The sequence below is a fragment of the Gobio gobio genome (assembly GCF_949357685.1).
Source record: "Gobio gobio genome assembly, chromosome: 22".
In the NCBI taxonomy this organism is placed as follows: Eukaryota; Metazoa; Chordata; class Actinopteri; order Cypriniformes; family Gobionidae; genus Gobio; species Gobio gobio.
This window is the reverse complement of record NC_137118.1, coordinates 2,930,853-2,949,134: the sequence shown is the minus strand read 5'-3', so window position 1 is coordinate 2,949,134 and position 18,282 is coordinate 2,930,853. Positions and strand designations below refer to the sequence as shown.

The 18,282-nt window shown below is 40.9% G+C and overlaps 1 protein-coding gene across 3 annotated transcripts in view; it reads right to left on the bottom strand.

Annotated features, from left to right (window-relative positions):
- trim37 (tripartite motif containing 37) overlaps positions 1–15,731 on the bottom strand; it is a 54,958-nt gene extending 39,227 nt beyond the window's left edge. For 2 of the 3 annotated variants that reach the window (XM_079804569.1, XM_079804570.1), the window contains exons 1-8: positions 15,556–15,731; positions 13,391–13,459; positions 9,580–9,681; positions 5,996–6,036; positions 5,410–5,526; positions 4,453–4,540; positions 4,160–4,282; positions 2,342–2,465 (exon numbers count right to left, since the gene is read on the bottom strand). In XM_079804569.1, coding sequence (XP_079660695.1) covers positions 2,342–2,465; positions 4,160–4,282; positions 4,453–4,540; positions 5,410–5,526; positions 5,996–6,036; positions 9,580–9,681; positions 13,391–13,411 — 616 coding nt within the window. In that variant the 5' untranslated portion in view covers positions 13,412–13,459; positions 15,556–15,731. Of the gene's footprint in view, positions 1–2,341; positions 2,466–4,159; positions 4,283–4,452; positions 4,541–5,409; positions 5,527–5,995; positions 6,037–9,579; positions 9,682–13,390; positions 13,460–15,555 lie in introns of those variants that run through there. The other variant, XM_079804571.1, reaches the window with a different exon arrangement.
- Positions 15,732–18,282: the final 2,551 nt, after the last annotated feature.

Sequence of the window (18,282 nt, the reverse complement as noted above, 5' to 3'; positions counted from 1 at the left end):
TGAGACCCGCAGTGACGGATTGATTGACAGCTGTCAGACTCGCGAGTCGCAAAGATGGAGAATGACTGGAGTGACGCCAGCTTTGCAACAGAGCGGTCATTCTCCTACCTTCACCTGAAGTGGAGGAGGGTGGATTGTCTGGAGACATAAACCCGGAGCTTTATCAATGCGAGCCGCTGCTCAAACTGCGTTAACTCCCGATGTAGACGATGCTAGCGAAGCAGCCGCGCAAGAGAACTGCCCTAATCTATCTGCGTCCGCGGCAACCACTTGCGTGTCAGGGTTTGAAAGCGCGTCTCATGTATGAAAATTATCTGTACACATGACAGGCGGCAATAATAGCGCAATAAAAGCCTGACGTATTTTCTTCAATACAGTGTTAAAGCAAGTGTGATTGGGGGAAAGATTTCTGAGGGCGTGGTGAGCTCGGATAGTGAGCCGCTGGAGGTACCATCATACGTCACGATGTACCACAACGTCCAATAGGAAAACTCAACTGCAGTAGCCACCGTTCAACCTTAAGAGGGCAGCACTTTGGCGGTTTTACACCATATTTTATAGAATTAAAACACTTTATACTCAAATGTCAAAACATTCACTCGAATCAATGAACAGCATTAATAAAGCCCCAGTATTACAGATCATTAACTAAAAAAAGTTGGTTTAGGGTTTAGTTACCCTTTAAGACACCGGGCCCTATCATACACCCAGTGCAATACACAGTTCTCATGTTCACGTCCAGCTCCTCGCTGTTAAAATCTCAAATGCACTGCTCATCTGTTGGGCGTCTGGTCTGAACACCAGGTGTGATCAGGAGCATTGCTGGAGCTGCTATTGGAGGAACTGAACACCACTGACCATTGACCAACACACACCTGCTCTAAAGTCAATAGTGCAGTATGTGTGTGTTATTTAAAAAGTGTATTAGTGATATGCGCAGCAGCACACACACACACTCTGATTATTACACACACAGGGACGCGCAGCAGCACTCACTCACACACACACACACACTCTGATTATTACACACACAGGGATGCGCAGCAGCACACACACACACACACTCTCTGATCATTACACACACAGGGATGCGCAGCAGCACACACACTGATTATTACACACAGGGACGCGCAGCAGCACACACACTCTGATTATTACACACACAGGGACGCGCAGCAGCACACACACTGATTATTACACACACAGGGATGCGCAGCAGCACACACACTGATTATTACACACACAGGGACACGCAGCAGCACACACACTGATTATTACACACACAGGGACGCGCAGCAGCACACACACTGATTATTACACACACAGGGACGCGCAGCGGCACACACTCTGATTATTACACACACAGGGACGCGCAGCAGCACACACACTGATTATTACACACACAGGGATGCGCAGCAGCACACACACTGATTATTACACACACAGGGACGCGCAGCAGCACACACACACTGATTATTACACACACAGGGACGCGCAGCAGCACACACACTCTGATTATTACACACACAGGGACGCGCAGCAGCACACACACTCTGATTATTACACACACAGGGACGCGCAGCAGCACACACACTGATTATTACACACACAGGGATGCGCAGCAGCACACACACTGATTATTACACACACAGGGACGCGCAGCAGCACACACACTGATTATTACACACACAGGGACGCGCAGCAGCACACACACTCTGATTATTACACACACAGGGACGCGCAGCAGCACACACACTCTGATTATTACACACACAGGGACGCGCAGCAGCACACACTCTGATTATTACACACACAGGGACGCGCAGCAGCACACACACTAATTATAACACACACAGGGACGCGCAGCAGCACACACACTGATTATTACACACACAGGGACACGCAGCAGCACACACACTGATTATTACACACACAGGGACGCGCAGCAGCACACACACTCTCTGATTATTACACACACAGGGACGCGCAGCAGCACACACACTCTGATTATTACACACACAGGGACGCGCAGCAGCACACACACACTCTGATTATTACACACACAGGGACGCGCAGCAGCACACACACACTCTGATTATTACACACACAGGGACGCGCAGCAGCACACACACTCTGATTATTACACACACAGGGACGCGCAGCAGCACACACACACTCTGATTATTACACACACAGGGACGCGCAGCAGCACACACACACTCTGATTATTACACACACAGGGACGCGCAGCAGCACACACACACTCTGATTATTACGCACACACACACACACACACACACACACACACACACTCTATGTCAGAGGAAAAGCAGGCTTGTACCCATGAGCGTGATGAGTTTGTTCTTGAGCTGATTATCGAGCCGTGCAATCATCATTTCCACAGCATTCCGGATTTCCCTCACCCTCTCATCTTTCGCCCCACGCACCGCCTCAACATTCTTCTCCTGAAAAACAAATGATGTGGTTAAATTAACACAGAATAAAAGACATACTTTTGACCATGTTTCTTTAACGTAGTTGGTTTAGCGTTATGTGGGTGAACACACAGAGTCATCCATTACCACTCAATATTTTGGACTCCGTAAGATTTTTTTTTTTAACAAGAAATTAATACTTTAACTAGGGATGGGTATCGAAACCGGTTCCAAATTTTGCAGAACCGGTGATTCGATAAGAAACGCGCATTTCTGTTCCGCCTACGGGTTGCTGTGCTGTGTGTGCATTTTATTGTGATTTTAAACCATTCAAGCTCAAAAGACTCGCTGGTTTCTGTGCTCTACACACACACACACACACACATGCGCAGAACAGGTGATTTTAAACATTTGAGTGCAAAGAATACTTGTGTGCCGTTTTCTGTGCCACACACACACACACACACACACACCCCTTCTCATAGTGAATAGTGTGTGATAATGAGTTCTCTTGTCTTTTTGCACAGCACATGAACAGATATGCACACAAATCTGTCAGAATATTCTCATAAACACACTCGTTTATGTCTTAAGACAGTTGAAAAGATGTAAACGTGTGTGTATCAGTGCACTGGATCCGTGCAGCTCTTAAAGTGACAGTGGCAGATTTTCCTGATGCGTCTCGATGATAACGTTAATCAAACAAAAGACGAGAACATTCACAGAACTATTTTTTGTGACTATATTTCTAATGTAATCTGATTAATAAAGTGCAGTGTTATTTTACATTTGATTACAGTTTCTGCACCTGAACACTTGATTTTTTATTTTATTTCAATCATATCAGTATTTATTTGTGCAATTGCTAATTTGTTTATGTTCTTTTTAAATACAGAGTGTTTCCGTGTCTGTTATGATGCTTGTAATGTATATTAGTTACATTAGGGTAGTTGTTTTTGATATTTTTACACCAATAGGCAAAAGTTCCTGCCACATTTCGATTTGTGTTCATATATTCAGCTACAATAAAATGTTTTGCAATAAGAATAAATGTGAATGATATCTAAGGTGTTTTATACCTTATTGGAATCAAAATTAGGAATCGATAAGAATCAGAATCGTTCAAATTCAAACGATACCCAACCATAAATTAATGTTATTTATTAATTATTCATTTTAATCAATTAAATTTGTTTAAAAGTGACAGTAAAAACATTTATAAGGTTAAGCTGTTCTTTTGTTAAAAAATGTATTACAGTTTCCACAAAAAAGTGTTTTCAACACTAATAAATAATACAAAATCCTCATATCAGAGTGATTTCTGAAGGATCATGTGACACTAGAGTAATGATCAGTAATGTTCAGCTTTGCCTTCAGCCTTAATACACGGGGAAAAAATATTGTTTTGTCCATGTAGTGCATCTTGAATATCTGCTGTGGATGCATTTGTTTGTGCTGTGGCGCCCTCTATTGGACAATCCCCTGATTCAAAAGTGAGCTATAATCAGTATCTGATGGATTTGTGTGGGTTTCTTGGCGTCCTGGAGTTCTACATTATGTAAAACACCTTCAACAACACTTATCAAACCAGGAATACATGTAATTAGATAACGTTTGATTTGTCATTAGCAGTTCCATCTAAAAGGCATTTGTGGCTGGAACTGTCAACTCTGAACACGTCTGAACGCTCCGAGTGGGCGTGAATGAGAAGCGAGGGAGCTCACCACTTCCTGAACCAGACTAATGAGCTCCATCAGCCGGCGCCGCAGCTTCGCCACCTCCTCATTCACCTTGGTCACATGCTGCTCGTAGATCTCGGCCAGGGGTTTGAACGTATGACCTCCGTGCTGTGGAGAAGAGTAGAGTCAAACTGACATTCGTTGACGTCAGGCGCAGTATTATTCATTGATAATTTGCTCCTGTGTGACCAGTCATATTTCACCTCGCCACATTGGGATCTGAGGAGGAAATGACATCATGCACGTAATCCATGCGTTTTGAAGACAGAAACACATACCATGCCCCCCCACAGAGCGCACTGGTGACAGATGCACTTCTTACAAGTCCAGCAGAACACGCTCAACTTTTCATGATGGTTCTCACACCTGTGTTAGGGTTAGAGAATGATGGAGTGAGGACAAAATCACTGGAAGACAGTATTAAAATGTACACTAATTGGTCACTTAAGTCCTATTCGGTGGGGATTAGTTTTACAAGGGTTACACATATAATCTATAAATAACCTACTCCGATCAGGCATAACATCCTAATATTGTGTTGCTCCCCCTGACCCGTCGAGGCATGGACTCCTCTAGAAGGTGTGCTGTGGTATCTGGCACCAGGATGTTAGCAGCAGATCCTTTAAGTCCTGTAAGTTGCGAGGTGGCGCCTCCATGGATCGGACTAGTTTGTTCAGCTCATCCCACAGATGCTCGATTGGATTGAGATCTGGGGAATTTGGAGGCCAAGTCAACGCCTCAAACTCGTGCTCCTCAAACCATTCCTGAAGCATTTGTGCTTTGTGGCGGCGCATTATCTGCTGAAAGAGCCACAGCCACCAGGGAAAACCGTTTCCATGAAAGGCTGGACATCTCAACAATGCTTAGGTAGGTGGGACGTGTCAAAGTTACATCCACATGGATGGAGGACCACAAAAGCTGCAGTTTTGGAGATGCTCTGACCCAGTCGTCTAGCGGTCACAATCTGACCCTTGTCAAACTCGCTCAAATCCTTACGCTTGCCCATTTTTCCTGCTTCTAACACATCAACTCTGAGGACAAAATGTTCACTTGCTGTCTAATATATCCCACCAACTAACATGTGATGAAGAGATCATCAGGGATATTCACTTCACCGGTCATAATGTTATGCCTGATCGGTGTATATAGGACCAAACGTGTCCACAGTTGAAAAACACCGCACTGCAGCCGTGAGGCTTGCATTAATATTCAGTGTGAATAAGTGTATGTCTCACTTGTCTTTGTCGTTTTCCTCATGTTTGGTGAGGTTGCAGAGCTGAAGTGTGTCCAGTTGTTGAGTCACTTCCTCTGCCCAGCGACAGTTGACCAGTTCCCTCAGCTGAAGAGGAGCTCTGAATGAAACATTTAGAAGGTTTATTAGCCAAAATGACCATATACATATTTATTATTATCATTATTCCCACTTTTTAAAATCAGGACAGTGTTGCAAACTGGATTCAAGTTGGTTCTACAAAAATCTGTCATATGACATTTTGTTAAATCAACCAATAACGTGTCCAGATCTCCAGATAAAGGAGTTTGTGTGTTTGAGTTTAATTATAGAGCTCTACTTTGAACACACTTCAAACTGCTTGGGCTATTATGTAAGTGTGTTTCTGTTGCCAAATATCAGGTGGCTCTGGTCCAGTCGTCTAAAGTTTTTTTGGATGTGGATTCTTTAATGCAACTAATCAATGCTTCCCTGAAATGATCTCATTCGTTGAACTCTAACAATAGAACAATCGATAGCTAATCCTCTAGATTTACTCCAAAGACTGTCAGAGCTCAAAGCATCATTTGAAGCCGAACCTCAGAACTTACCGACAGTGGGGACATTGAGCTCTCTGTTCGGTCAGCCATCGCTGCCAGGAAGACAAACAGAAGAACAAAATTTACTCCTTTATAAATGCTCGCTTGGCATATCCTCCGAATCAGTAGGAGGTCAATTATTAAAATACATTTTAAGAGTTTACCAGTGGGATTCTTCTCAACATGCATGTATTTAAAAGCATTTATAGTAAACTGCTCATTACACAAAGGGGTTTGGCTATAATCTTTCAGATCTGGGGCCAAGTTAGCCGCTATCTTAACCCTCATATTGTGTGTGGGGTCTATATGACCCCAATCGACTTTTGCTTTAAAAAAAAATAAAAAAAAACCTTGGTTCCCTTCTTCTCAGTTAGATAAAATGTTGTGACTGTTTCTACATTATTTATCAAAACACACACAAAAATCTGGGCTCAATTCGGTTTATCTAAAGGCATGTAAAAAGGTCAAAATGACCCCACTTTGTAAATGAATGGGAAAAGCGGAAACATTTGTTTTTTGTTTTTTATTTGTCAAAAAAAAAAAAAAGATGAATTCCAGCATTAATCTGAAAAATTTGCACACATAAATAAAGGCCAGGGGCCGGTTGCATAAACCGTTAAGACTAGTCTTACAAGTTAGACATACAATTTTTTCTTTAAGACTGTTCATAATTTTTTTTAATCAGTTACATAAAAACATAGACTGGCCTAATTTGATACGAAAAGTAAGACTGAATGCCACTTGCCTAACTGCTAGTGGCTCATACTAGATCTTAAGACACTGTCTTAACATAATGGCTTAGTTTAAGCAACTGGCCCCTGGTCCTCGTGTGTGTGTGTGTGTGTGCGCGTGTTCACTCTTTACACATATCTGCTTATTGCTGATATTTTTGTTTTTTTATTTACATTAATTTCTTATTCTAAAGTTAATAATTTTTCTACATTTGGATTATTTAAACAAATATTTAATTACAATCAAGTCTTGTCTTTTAGTGGCAACTTATGCTGCATTATTGCAAATTTATGTGGGATTATAAAACTTCAAAAGACTCCAAACAACAACATAATTCTAAACTTTGACAAAAATACTGATTTAAATGTACTGTTTATATACACACACATATTGGGTCATTCATGACACACGAGCAGAATGAATTTGTGTGTAAATCTGTCACACCTGCTCTGACTTAAATTTTTGGATTCACAAAAATGTTCGTATTTTGTTAGTTGTTACTAAAGAAATGTATGCGTAAAACATTTGAGCGTTCTTTATTCTCATTTAGGCAAACTGAAGACATTGCATTTTGATGGAATATGAACAATGAAATATTATTACAAGTTTTTTTTTTTTTTACTGTTCAATGTTGGGCAATATGCAGCACTCGTCACTGTCACTTTTTACCCAGCCATCCAATCAGAGTGGAGGAGGGGCGGGACAAAAACTACACCGACCAATCATCCCCCTTGTACACTGACTGAACAACAATAATGGAGAAGTTAATACTGCTTTACTGCATTTGTTAAATTCAGTAATATTCTTCAAAATGAGATACTAGTAACACATCACTGCCATTGATATTATGTATCATTCATAGCAATCAAAGTATCTCAGATGGAAAAACCCTGCCCTTGCAAAGTGCTTTCAAGCGCCACCAGCTGGCCGTTTTCAGAAGAGCACCAGGCGTTTTTTAGCTGGCTAAAATGTTTTGATGGACACATGATAATTTAATATTTATTACTAGGCATATGGCCATTTAGTCTCTTTAGCATTTATGCAAAATACTGGAGCCAAACCTGAGAAAGAAGTCCAGAAGATTCCACAGCGTTCCTGCACACGTCATTTGCAGTTGTAACTCATGGGCGGGGATTATGCAAATTATGAATGAGCGTGCACACGTGTCCTATTTACGAATGTTTGGAATTCATTAATATACACACACGTTTAACTACCAAATCCGTGGTATACGAAGTGTTTGTGAATCTAGAGGAGAGCTTTCGTAAATGTCCATTTTACACGCAAATTACTCAGAATTTGCTCAAATATTTACGAAAGTTTCATGAATGAGGCACAATGTGAATATATATCACAAAAGCTGTTATAAGAGCTGTTAGCCACCATCACAATAATGAATGGTTCTCTTTGGGCCTCTGCTGGATGTATTTGGTAATTACACTTTCTTTCTAAAACTATATTTTCTGCAGAATTTTCTCTAACCAACAGATGGCAGAATTCTGCGCTAACACCTAGATCAATATCCATATTTAAATTTGATCATCATTAGTGGGTTTTTTTTCCTTTTCATAATTTTTTTTATATTTCATATGCACACTAATGGTGTAGTTGAGTAGTACTTCACATCCCCAAAAACACAGCATAAGCATATAGATGAGAAGTAAACAGGAAAAAATTATTTATAATTTGCATTATTAAAATGTAAAAACTATTGCTCTATAAATGTTTGGGGTGGATATGAATAAGTGTAAACAGGAAACCAACACAGTATGAGAGTTAAGTCTGTGCCTTAAAGGATTAGTTCACTTTCAAATAAACTTCTGCTGATAATTTACTCACCCCCATGTCATCCGAGATGTCCATGTCTTTCTTTCTAAAGTCGAAAAGAAATTAAGCTTTTTGATGAAAACATTCCAGGATTTTTCTCCATATAATGGACTTCAATGGGTCCCAAACGGTTCAAGGTCCAAATGACAGTTTCAGTGCAGCTTTAAGCGACACCAGATGATGAATAAGGGTTTTATCTAGACAAACAATCAGTTTCTGTGAGAAACCCAGCAGTATTTATGCTATTATTTTACCTCTTATCAGACGAACGTGATCATCTCTGAGCTCCGCCATAACTTCCGCTAAGTGAGGTCAAAACATAGATGTATACGTAGATGCCTCATTAGCGCTTGCACGGATCAGAAGAATGTCATATATCTATGACCAGGGCTCATATTTGACCTCACTTAGCGGAAGTTATGGCGGAGCTCAGAGATGATCACGTTCGTCTGTTAAGAGGTAAAATAATAGCATAAATACTGCTGGGTTTCTCACAGAAACTGATGGTTTGGCTAGATAAGACCTTATTCATCATCTGGTGTCGTTTAAAGCCCTTTGAAGCTGTAATGAAACTGTCATTTGGACCTCGAACCGTTTGGAGCCCATTGAAGTCCATTATATGGAGAAAAATCCTGGAAACGTAAAAAAACGTAATTTCTTTTCGACTGCAGAAAGAAAGACATGGACATCTTGGATGACATGGGGGTGAGTAAATGATCAGCAGAAGTTGATCTAAAAGTGAACTAATCCTTTAAGAACTAGTTTGATCAACTAACAGATACACAAGGACAAACTGCCTTTAATGTAAGGGATTGTAAAAAGTTAAGACCAGTCTTGAGGGGGAAAAAATGAGGTGACAATTTTAAGACTAGTCCAAGCAGTTTATGCCACAGATCTGGAGTTAAAGGTAAGGTGTGTAATATCCACTGAAGTGAGCATAAAGAGCGCTCAGGGAGTGTGTGTTAATTAGACAGGCTCTGGTACACTGTGAGCTCCTCTGGGCTGTGTTGGTAATGAGTTTGAATGTGTTTGCTCACCCGAATGCAGCTGAAACAGCAGAGTTTGGAACAATGAGGGCAGAGACGGGCGTCGCGCAGCTTTTCCATGCAAATGAAGCATCGGAAGACTTCCGCAATACTCTGAAGAGGGACACAAGAGAACAGGCAATTCAGACAAACGGATTTCGCCAATCCTATAAGATCATTACAAATCACACCTTATTACATGGATCTAATAATCTTGGATACAACATGCAAGTAGACTGTAAAATGATGACCCCTATTGAATCGTAGGCTACGACAAGCATCATCAGCATGCGCTAGTGCTAAACTAGAGGAATCGCACTTGGGCAATTGTGGTTTTTATGTGCCCTGAAACAAAGAGGAGGAAGCGAAAGAGGAAAATGCACACATTGGACAAACTCAATTTAATTGAGGGCAGGATTTCCATCCAATATATGTGTAGCTCCAACTCATAAAAAACTAATTTATGCAATGAAATTGAGTTGGTTTGACTTTTTATGCTTGTTAAACTTTCAAATTAAAACATTTAATTGTAAAATCAATTATAAGCGGTTTCATTCATCATTATACACCACTCACCACAACATTCAAAAACATTAAAAACATCTTTTCCTTTCATAAAAAAACACCTAAAATGTACTCCCCTAATGCGGTCCCTTGCAAAGCATGCTGGGAACTACTGATCGCATGCCCAGTTAGTTCTCAACAAAAATGATTCATGTAGTTTTAATCAAGTAAACTTAAATATATTAGGTTAATTGAACACAATTAAATTGAGTTGTGACAAAAATGTGTTCCTTCATCTCATTTTAAACTGAACGAGGCAAAATAACTTTGAGTGTACTGATTTTAATTGGGAAGATTAATTAGTGCATGTTAAAAAGTTTGTCTCTTGTAATCTTTATCAAAGTACAATCATTGAAATGACTTTCACAAACTTTGCTTGTGTCAATCAATGCCTAATAAAACACCACTTTCCTTCCCCTCAGAAAGAAGGTTTGCAAAAACTTGAAAACTTCAATGTTGAAATGAATCACAAATTATTGGCGAAACGGGCTAGTGCTCAGTCTAAATGCTAATTACTGGCGACTCTGTCTCCTTAAAGCAAGGAACACACCAAGAATAAGATATTTTACATAAAAATGTTTTACATATAGTCCACAAGACAAAAAAAAGCTGAATTTATTAAAATAACCCTGATAAAAAGTTTGTGAACCATTGATTGTCAGAGCTGTGTGTCGTTCCCTGATGATCCACGGCTGTGTGTGTGTGTGTGTGTGTGTGTGTCGTTCCCTGATGATCCACGGCTGTGTGTGTGTGTGTGTGTGTGTGTGTCGTTCCCTGATGATCCACGGCTGTGTGTGTGTGTGTCGTTCCCTGATGATCCACGGCTGTGTGTGTGTGTGTGTGTGTGTCGTTCCCTGATGATCCACGGCTGTGTGTGTGTGTGTCGTTCCCTGATGATCCACGGCTGTGTGTGTGTGTGTGTGTGTGTGTCGTTCCCTGATGATCCACGGCTGTGTGTGTGTGTGTGTGTCGTTCCCTGATGATCCACGGCTGTGTGTGTGTTTTGTGATGGTTGTTCTCGAGTCTCTTGTTTGTCCTGAGCAGTTAAACGGCCCAATGTTCTTCAGAAAAATCCTCCAGCTCCTGCACATTCTTCAGTTTTCCAGCCTCTTTCATATTTGACCCTCTCCAGCAATGACTGTATGATTTTAAGATCCATCTTTTCACACTGAAGATGATTGAGGGACTCAAACACAACTACTAAAACAGGTTCAAACATTCACTGATGCTCCAGAAGGAAACACGACACATTAAGAGCCGGAGGGTGAAAACCTATTGAATTTGAAAATCAAGGTAAATTGTACTTAATTTGTCTTCCAGGAAACATGCGAGTAACTTCTGTTGCTTCTGAAGGGCAGTACTAAATGAAAAAAAAAAAATATATATATATATATGGACATCTTTATTATATATAATATATATATTTGGACATCTTCATCCTGTTCAAAAGTGTTCACCCCCGGCTCTTAATGTGTCGTGTTTCCTTCTGGAGCTTCAGTGAATGTTTGAACCTGTTTTAGTCGTTGTGTTTGAGTCCCTCAATCATCTTCAGTGTGAAAAGATGGATCTTAAAATCATACAGTCATTGCTGGAGAGGGTCAAATATGAAAGAGGCTGGAAAACTGAAGAATGTGCAGGAGCTGGAGGATTTTTCTGAAGAACATTGGTCCGTTTAACTGCTCAGGACAAACAAGAGACTCGAGAACAACCATCACAAAACAATACTAAATAGTATATAAAAACAATAGTATATAAAAGTATATACAAATATACTTGAATTTAACTGAATTTGGGAAAATATTGACGTGTGAATATTCCTCGAACATTCTCCTTTTGTGTTACACGGAAGAAGGAACGCGATTCACATTTGAAGGACATAAGGGTGAGTAAATAATGACAGATTATTCCTGTTTGGGTGAAGGTTACATTTAATGCTCCATGTCTCTGAACAAAGAACAACTTGGTGCCTGTTAGTAAAAAACACACACAAAGACACACACACACACACACACACACACACACACACACACACACACACACACACACACACACACACACACACACACACACTAGGCCTGTCGCGATTGTTTACAGTCTGGGACAAACTGTGCTTTTGGTCTGTACGGCTAATTTTGCCCTTCATGACGAATGTGAGGGGGTCAATTTATTATAACTCACTCGTTTACATTATATAAAGCCTTAAAGTTCGGCATAATTAAGGGCGTGGCCACTTTGAGTGACAGGTGGATTGCCGTTTGTCTGCTGTCTGTTAGTCGTCACCTCAGCTCCGCCCACGTCGCCGATTATTGGGTTTGAATGGTAAAAAATATGTTAAAATGCACGTCCTGGCGAGTAACGTTATTCGGGTAAACGCAGTCGGATAGTGAACGTGTACAGAGTTGAGTGAGAAATCGGGTGTAACAATGAATTTGGTCTGTGCAGCTCTTAAAGGGCCGGAGCTCATATTCTGTGTGAAGCAGGGCAGGAACAGGCCGGACAAGTGAGTTTTTAGGGTTTTTTAACCCTAAAACAATGAATAATAAGTTCTGTTATACTATTCAATTACTTTTACAGTTTTTTGCCATGGTATAGATTCAGTAACTTATCGTATTGAGGTATTTATTGAGGTTAGTCTGGTATCGTATCGAAGTCATAATTTTGGTATCATGACAACACTATTCTATATAAAAAGTATTTGCTTATATTCTCTTTTTTTGTTATGTTGGTTTACAAATTTGTACCTTTATACATTTTTACTCTTTTAGTTTTACATTGTGTCAAGGGCTTGTTTACATTTATACTTTTTTTATAGTACACTACAGAAGGCCAACGTTGCCAGTTAAATTAAAAGTTTTTAAGTAAAATTGTTGAAAAATATTCCGATAAATTAGTCGATAGATTAATCGATATAAAAATAGTCGTTAGTGGCAGCCCTAACACAGACACACACACACACAGACAGACACTCACAGACGCACACACACACAGACAGACAGACACACACACACACACACAGACACTCACAGACGCACACACACACAGACAGACAGACAGACACACACACACACACACACACACACACACACACACACACAGACAGACAGACACACACACACACACACACACACACACACACAGACAGACACACACACACACACACACACAGACGCACACACACACACAGACAGACAGACAGACACACACACACACACAAGCACAGAGGCACACGCACAGACGCGCACACACACAGTAAACATACCTCAACACTCTGCTCATCCATCTCAGCCAGTTTGACTTCTGACAGCCAAATATATCTGACGGGAGAATCCTGGTGGAAAAACACACAGCAGAGCCCATTAATGAAGACAGTTCAGCTGTGGTCAGAATCACTGGCACCCCCGGTAAATATGAGCAATCTGCATTCATTCAAAAAATTGGCTTTCATTGAAAGTGGGGGAAAAATCTCATTATGAAATAAATGATAAGTTATTCTCTAGTGTCCCAATTTTTGCCCCGTCCTTCCCCCAGGACAGACGCTCGAGTCTTCTTCTGTAATGCCGGATGAGTTTGGAGATCAGAGCCCATTCCTTCACACAGAATCTCTCCAGATCCTTCAGATTCCAGCTCTTCTCTTCACTCCATCACTCATTCTCTATAGGGTTCAGCTCAGGCCTTCAGTTTGTGCTCACTGACACATTTCTGTGTTGATTTCGGATCATTGTCCTGATGGAAGATCCAACCACGGCCCATTATAAGATCTCCAGCAGGTTTTGATGTTTTATCTGCTGGTGTTTGCTTGAATCCATGATGCCGTGTGTCTGAACAAGAAGTCCAGGAGCAAAAACACCGGCCCTGACATTAAAGATCCAGCGGTGTGTTTAACCGTGGCCATGGGCGGCTTCTGATCTCCATCTGGTGGGTTTGCCGCCCAAAAGCTCTTGTTTTAGTGTCATGTGACCACAGGTCCCGTCTGAGGGTCCAGTCGTGTCTGAACACTGAATATGCTGGAGTTTGTTTCTGGATTTGTGCTGATGGCGGAGCTGTTGGAGACAGTTTTTAGTCTTTCTGAGCCCAAGACTCGACTAATCTCTGCCATCTGTGATCTTGGAGAGTCTTTGTCCACTCAAACGCTCCTCCTCTTGTGCATTAGGACGACACACACACACACACACACACACACACACACCACACACACCACACACACCACACACACCACACACACCACACACCACACACCACACACCACACACACCACACACACCACACACACCACACACACACCACACACACCACACACACCACACACACCACACACACACACACACACCACACACACACACCACACACCACACACCACACACACACCACACACCACACACCACACACACACACACACACACACACACACACACACACACACACACACACACACACACACACACACACACACACACACACACACACACACCCACCCTCTTCCAGATTCAGAACATCTTTAGTGGACTGAACTTCTTCATTATTGCCCTGATGGTGGAAATGGGCATTTTCAGTGCTTTAGCTCTTTTTTCAACAATCTTTAGCTGCACATCTGAACTATATTCTGTGCTTTTACTCATTGTGATGATGATTGAGGGAATTTGGCCTTCCTCATATTTATACTCCTGTGGGACAGGACCATCTCATGCTCATAATCATGTAAATATCAATGGGAATATGCTATAATTCTGCCAATATTTGTGGCCAACATGCATTGGAGAAAAACATTTATTTCATAATGTGACTTTCACTTCAATGAAAGGTTAGAATAGAGCTAATTTTTGGATTGAAAGATCAAAAAGATAAACAATGCAGATTTATTTCCACAGCCATCTTTGCTCATATTTACCAAGAGTGCCAATAATTGACCACACATGTATCATGCACACATTATTTTCCCAGATTACTGTAATATGATCTGATGTGTGAGTGGCAGAACACATTCATCTGCATGAGCTTTACTCTTTATGACCTCAGATGGTCAAAACGCCTCATAAAACACACACAGAACATTGAATGAACTGCTAAAATGCTACAGGACACATCTGCCAACATCTATGGGAAACATGTATGGTGATATAAAGCACAAATACAAGCTTTAAACATCAAATAACCCACAAACAGTCAACACAACGACCAACTAAACTAATAATAAACGCTGTCATCCATCATATATACCTGCAGAGATCATATCCGAGCAAAACACATCTTCATGTGCGAGTATAAAAGGCAATACCAAAGCAGAAAGGACGAGAAACGACGGACTATAATAAAACATCACCGCAGAAACACCATTCAAACACTCGCAGGTGATGTAGCACAGGTTAGCATGTTAGCAAGTTAGCTGCTCCAAACTCTGCTGGAATACCGCGTATAAAATGCGTTTACCTTTTAATGCTGCACTCAGATCCGCGAATCCGACTTTCTACATCAAACGCGCTTCATTTAGTGTTTTATGCACAGGGATTGATGCTTGTTTATGGACTAGCAGCAAGCAGCGAGTGTAGCGCCTATATGTCAATGTCAGTCACCATGGGAGACCGTGTCAGTCACCATGGGAAACCACATCCACCAATCGTATTCGCCGTTGGTAGCCAAGATCATTAGCATTAACCAATCACAAACGCGCGTTTGGAGTGGGCGGTGCATTTAGCGAATCGACGCGCCCTCTCGAAAGCGCCAACATCAAATATATAATTCATGACTGTGTCCTGTTTTAACGGTTTTTGTAACTAAATACTTAGATGTTATGTCACATTTGGAAACTTATATCAAGTTGATGTTTTCTAGATAACCGTGAAAGGTGAAGTACGGATTATTTGAAGTTTAATTTGATTGTTTAGTCCTGATGTGGAGCGAAAGTGTCTCGATCGCCCCCAGTGGCCGGTCCCAGTATAGCTCATAAACCCCGCCCCCTCCATGTAATCGAATGGGACGCGAGACAAACTAAACAATTAAATTACACTTCGAATAACTTTTTCCCCTAAGATGGTTTCTATCATTTTAGGCAGTTTTTAATCACGCTGGTGTATTTTCGTGAGTTATTTATTTAATGCTATAAAAACAGGGGTGTGGCATCATGATTGACAGTTGTGATTGACAGCTTCTTTGTCACTGAGGAACCAACAGACTTTTTTTCAGGAGATTGGAGCTTCAATTTTAATTTGAGTCTGCACTCCTGCGCAGACTCGGATCCAAGATGTCGGCTTCATATTCGGACCCCAAGCGACCCCATTGGTTCAAAATGCGTTTTATAGGTACTCTCTTTAGCGCCTGATAGACCCTTTTCAAATTTCCGGGTTTCTCAGAGCGGAAGTCATCATAGTTGGGTTAAATATTATAGTTGTGAATGAGAGAATACATTAAATATTTTTTTGTGTGCCCATTTGCTCACATAGCAAAAGAAAAACACCACAGTAGTGATTTCACAACTGAAAAAGCCTAGCCAGAAAGTTTGAAAAAGTTTTAAAAGCTTTGACGTTTGAAATAGTTTTGTTGCTGTGTGGTTTCAGTGGTACTCGGGGTGGTTGCTATGCGGTTGCTGGGGTACTCAGGGCGGTTGCTAGGGTGTTGCTATGCAGTTGCTAGGATACTCAAAGTGGTTGCTAGGGTGTTACTAGGATGTTCTGGGTGGTTGCTATGCTGTTGATAGGGTGTTGTCTGGTTGCTAGGCTGTTGCCATGGTGTTCTGGGTGGTTGCTATGCGTTTACTAGTGTGTTCTGGATGGTTGCTAGATAGAATAGTCAGAACAGATGGATGGATGAATGGATGGATAGATAGATAGATCGATTCGATAGACGGATGGATGGATAAACAGATAGATGGATGGATAGACGATGGATAGATAGACTGATAGACGGATAGATGGATAGACAGATAAACAGATAGACGGATGGATAGATAGACAGATGGATAGATTGACAGACGGATAGATAAATGGATAGACAGATAAACAGATAGACGGATGGATATAGATGGATAGATAGACAGATGGATGGATAGATAGATGTATAGATAGACGGATAGACAGATGGATGGATAGACAGATAGATGATGGATAGACAGATAGATAGATGATGGATAGATGATAGATAGATAGACAGATAGATGGATGGATAGATAGAAGGACAGGCAGCTAGATGGGTGGATAGATAGAAGAATAGACAGATAGATAGATAGATAGATGATTGATAGACAGATATATAGATGGATGGATAGATAGATGGATAGACATATAGATGGATGGGTAGACAGACAGATGATGGATACAGATAGATAGATGGATGGATAGATAGATAGATAGATGATAGACGGATAGACAGATGATAGATAGACGGATAGACAGATAGATGGATGGATAGATGTATAGATGGATAGACAGATAGACGGATAGACAGATCGATGGATGGATAGATGTATAGATAGATGATAGATAGACGGATAAACAGATAGATGGATGGATAGATGTATAGATAGACGAATAGACAGATAGATAGATGGATAGATACAGATAGATGGATGGATAGATAGACGGATAGATGGATGGATGATAGATAGACGGATAGACAGATATATAGATGGATAGATACAGATAGATGGATGGATAGATAGACGGATAGATGGATGGATGATAGATAGACGGATAGACAGATGGATGATAGACAGATAGATGAATGGATAGATGATAGCTAGACAGATAGATGATAGATAGACGGATAGGCAGATAGACAGATGGATAGATAGACAGATTGTTGGATAGACAGATGTATAGATAGATGATAGATAGACGGATAGACAGATAGATGGATGGATGATAGATAGGTGGATAGACAGATGGATAGATAGACGGATAGATGGATGATAGATAAGTGGATAGACAGATGGATGGATAGACAGATAGATGGATGGATAGATAGACGGATAGATGGATGATAGATAGACGGATAGACAGATGGATGGATGGACAGATAGATGGATGGATAGACGGATAGATGGATGATAGATAAGTGGATAGACAGATGGATAGATAGACAGATAGATGGATGATAGATAAGTGGATAGACAGATGGATGGATAGACAGATAGATGGATGGATAGACAGATAGATGGATGAT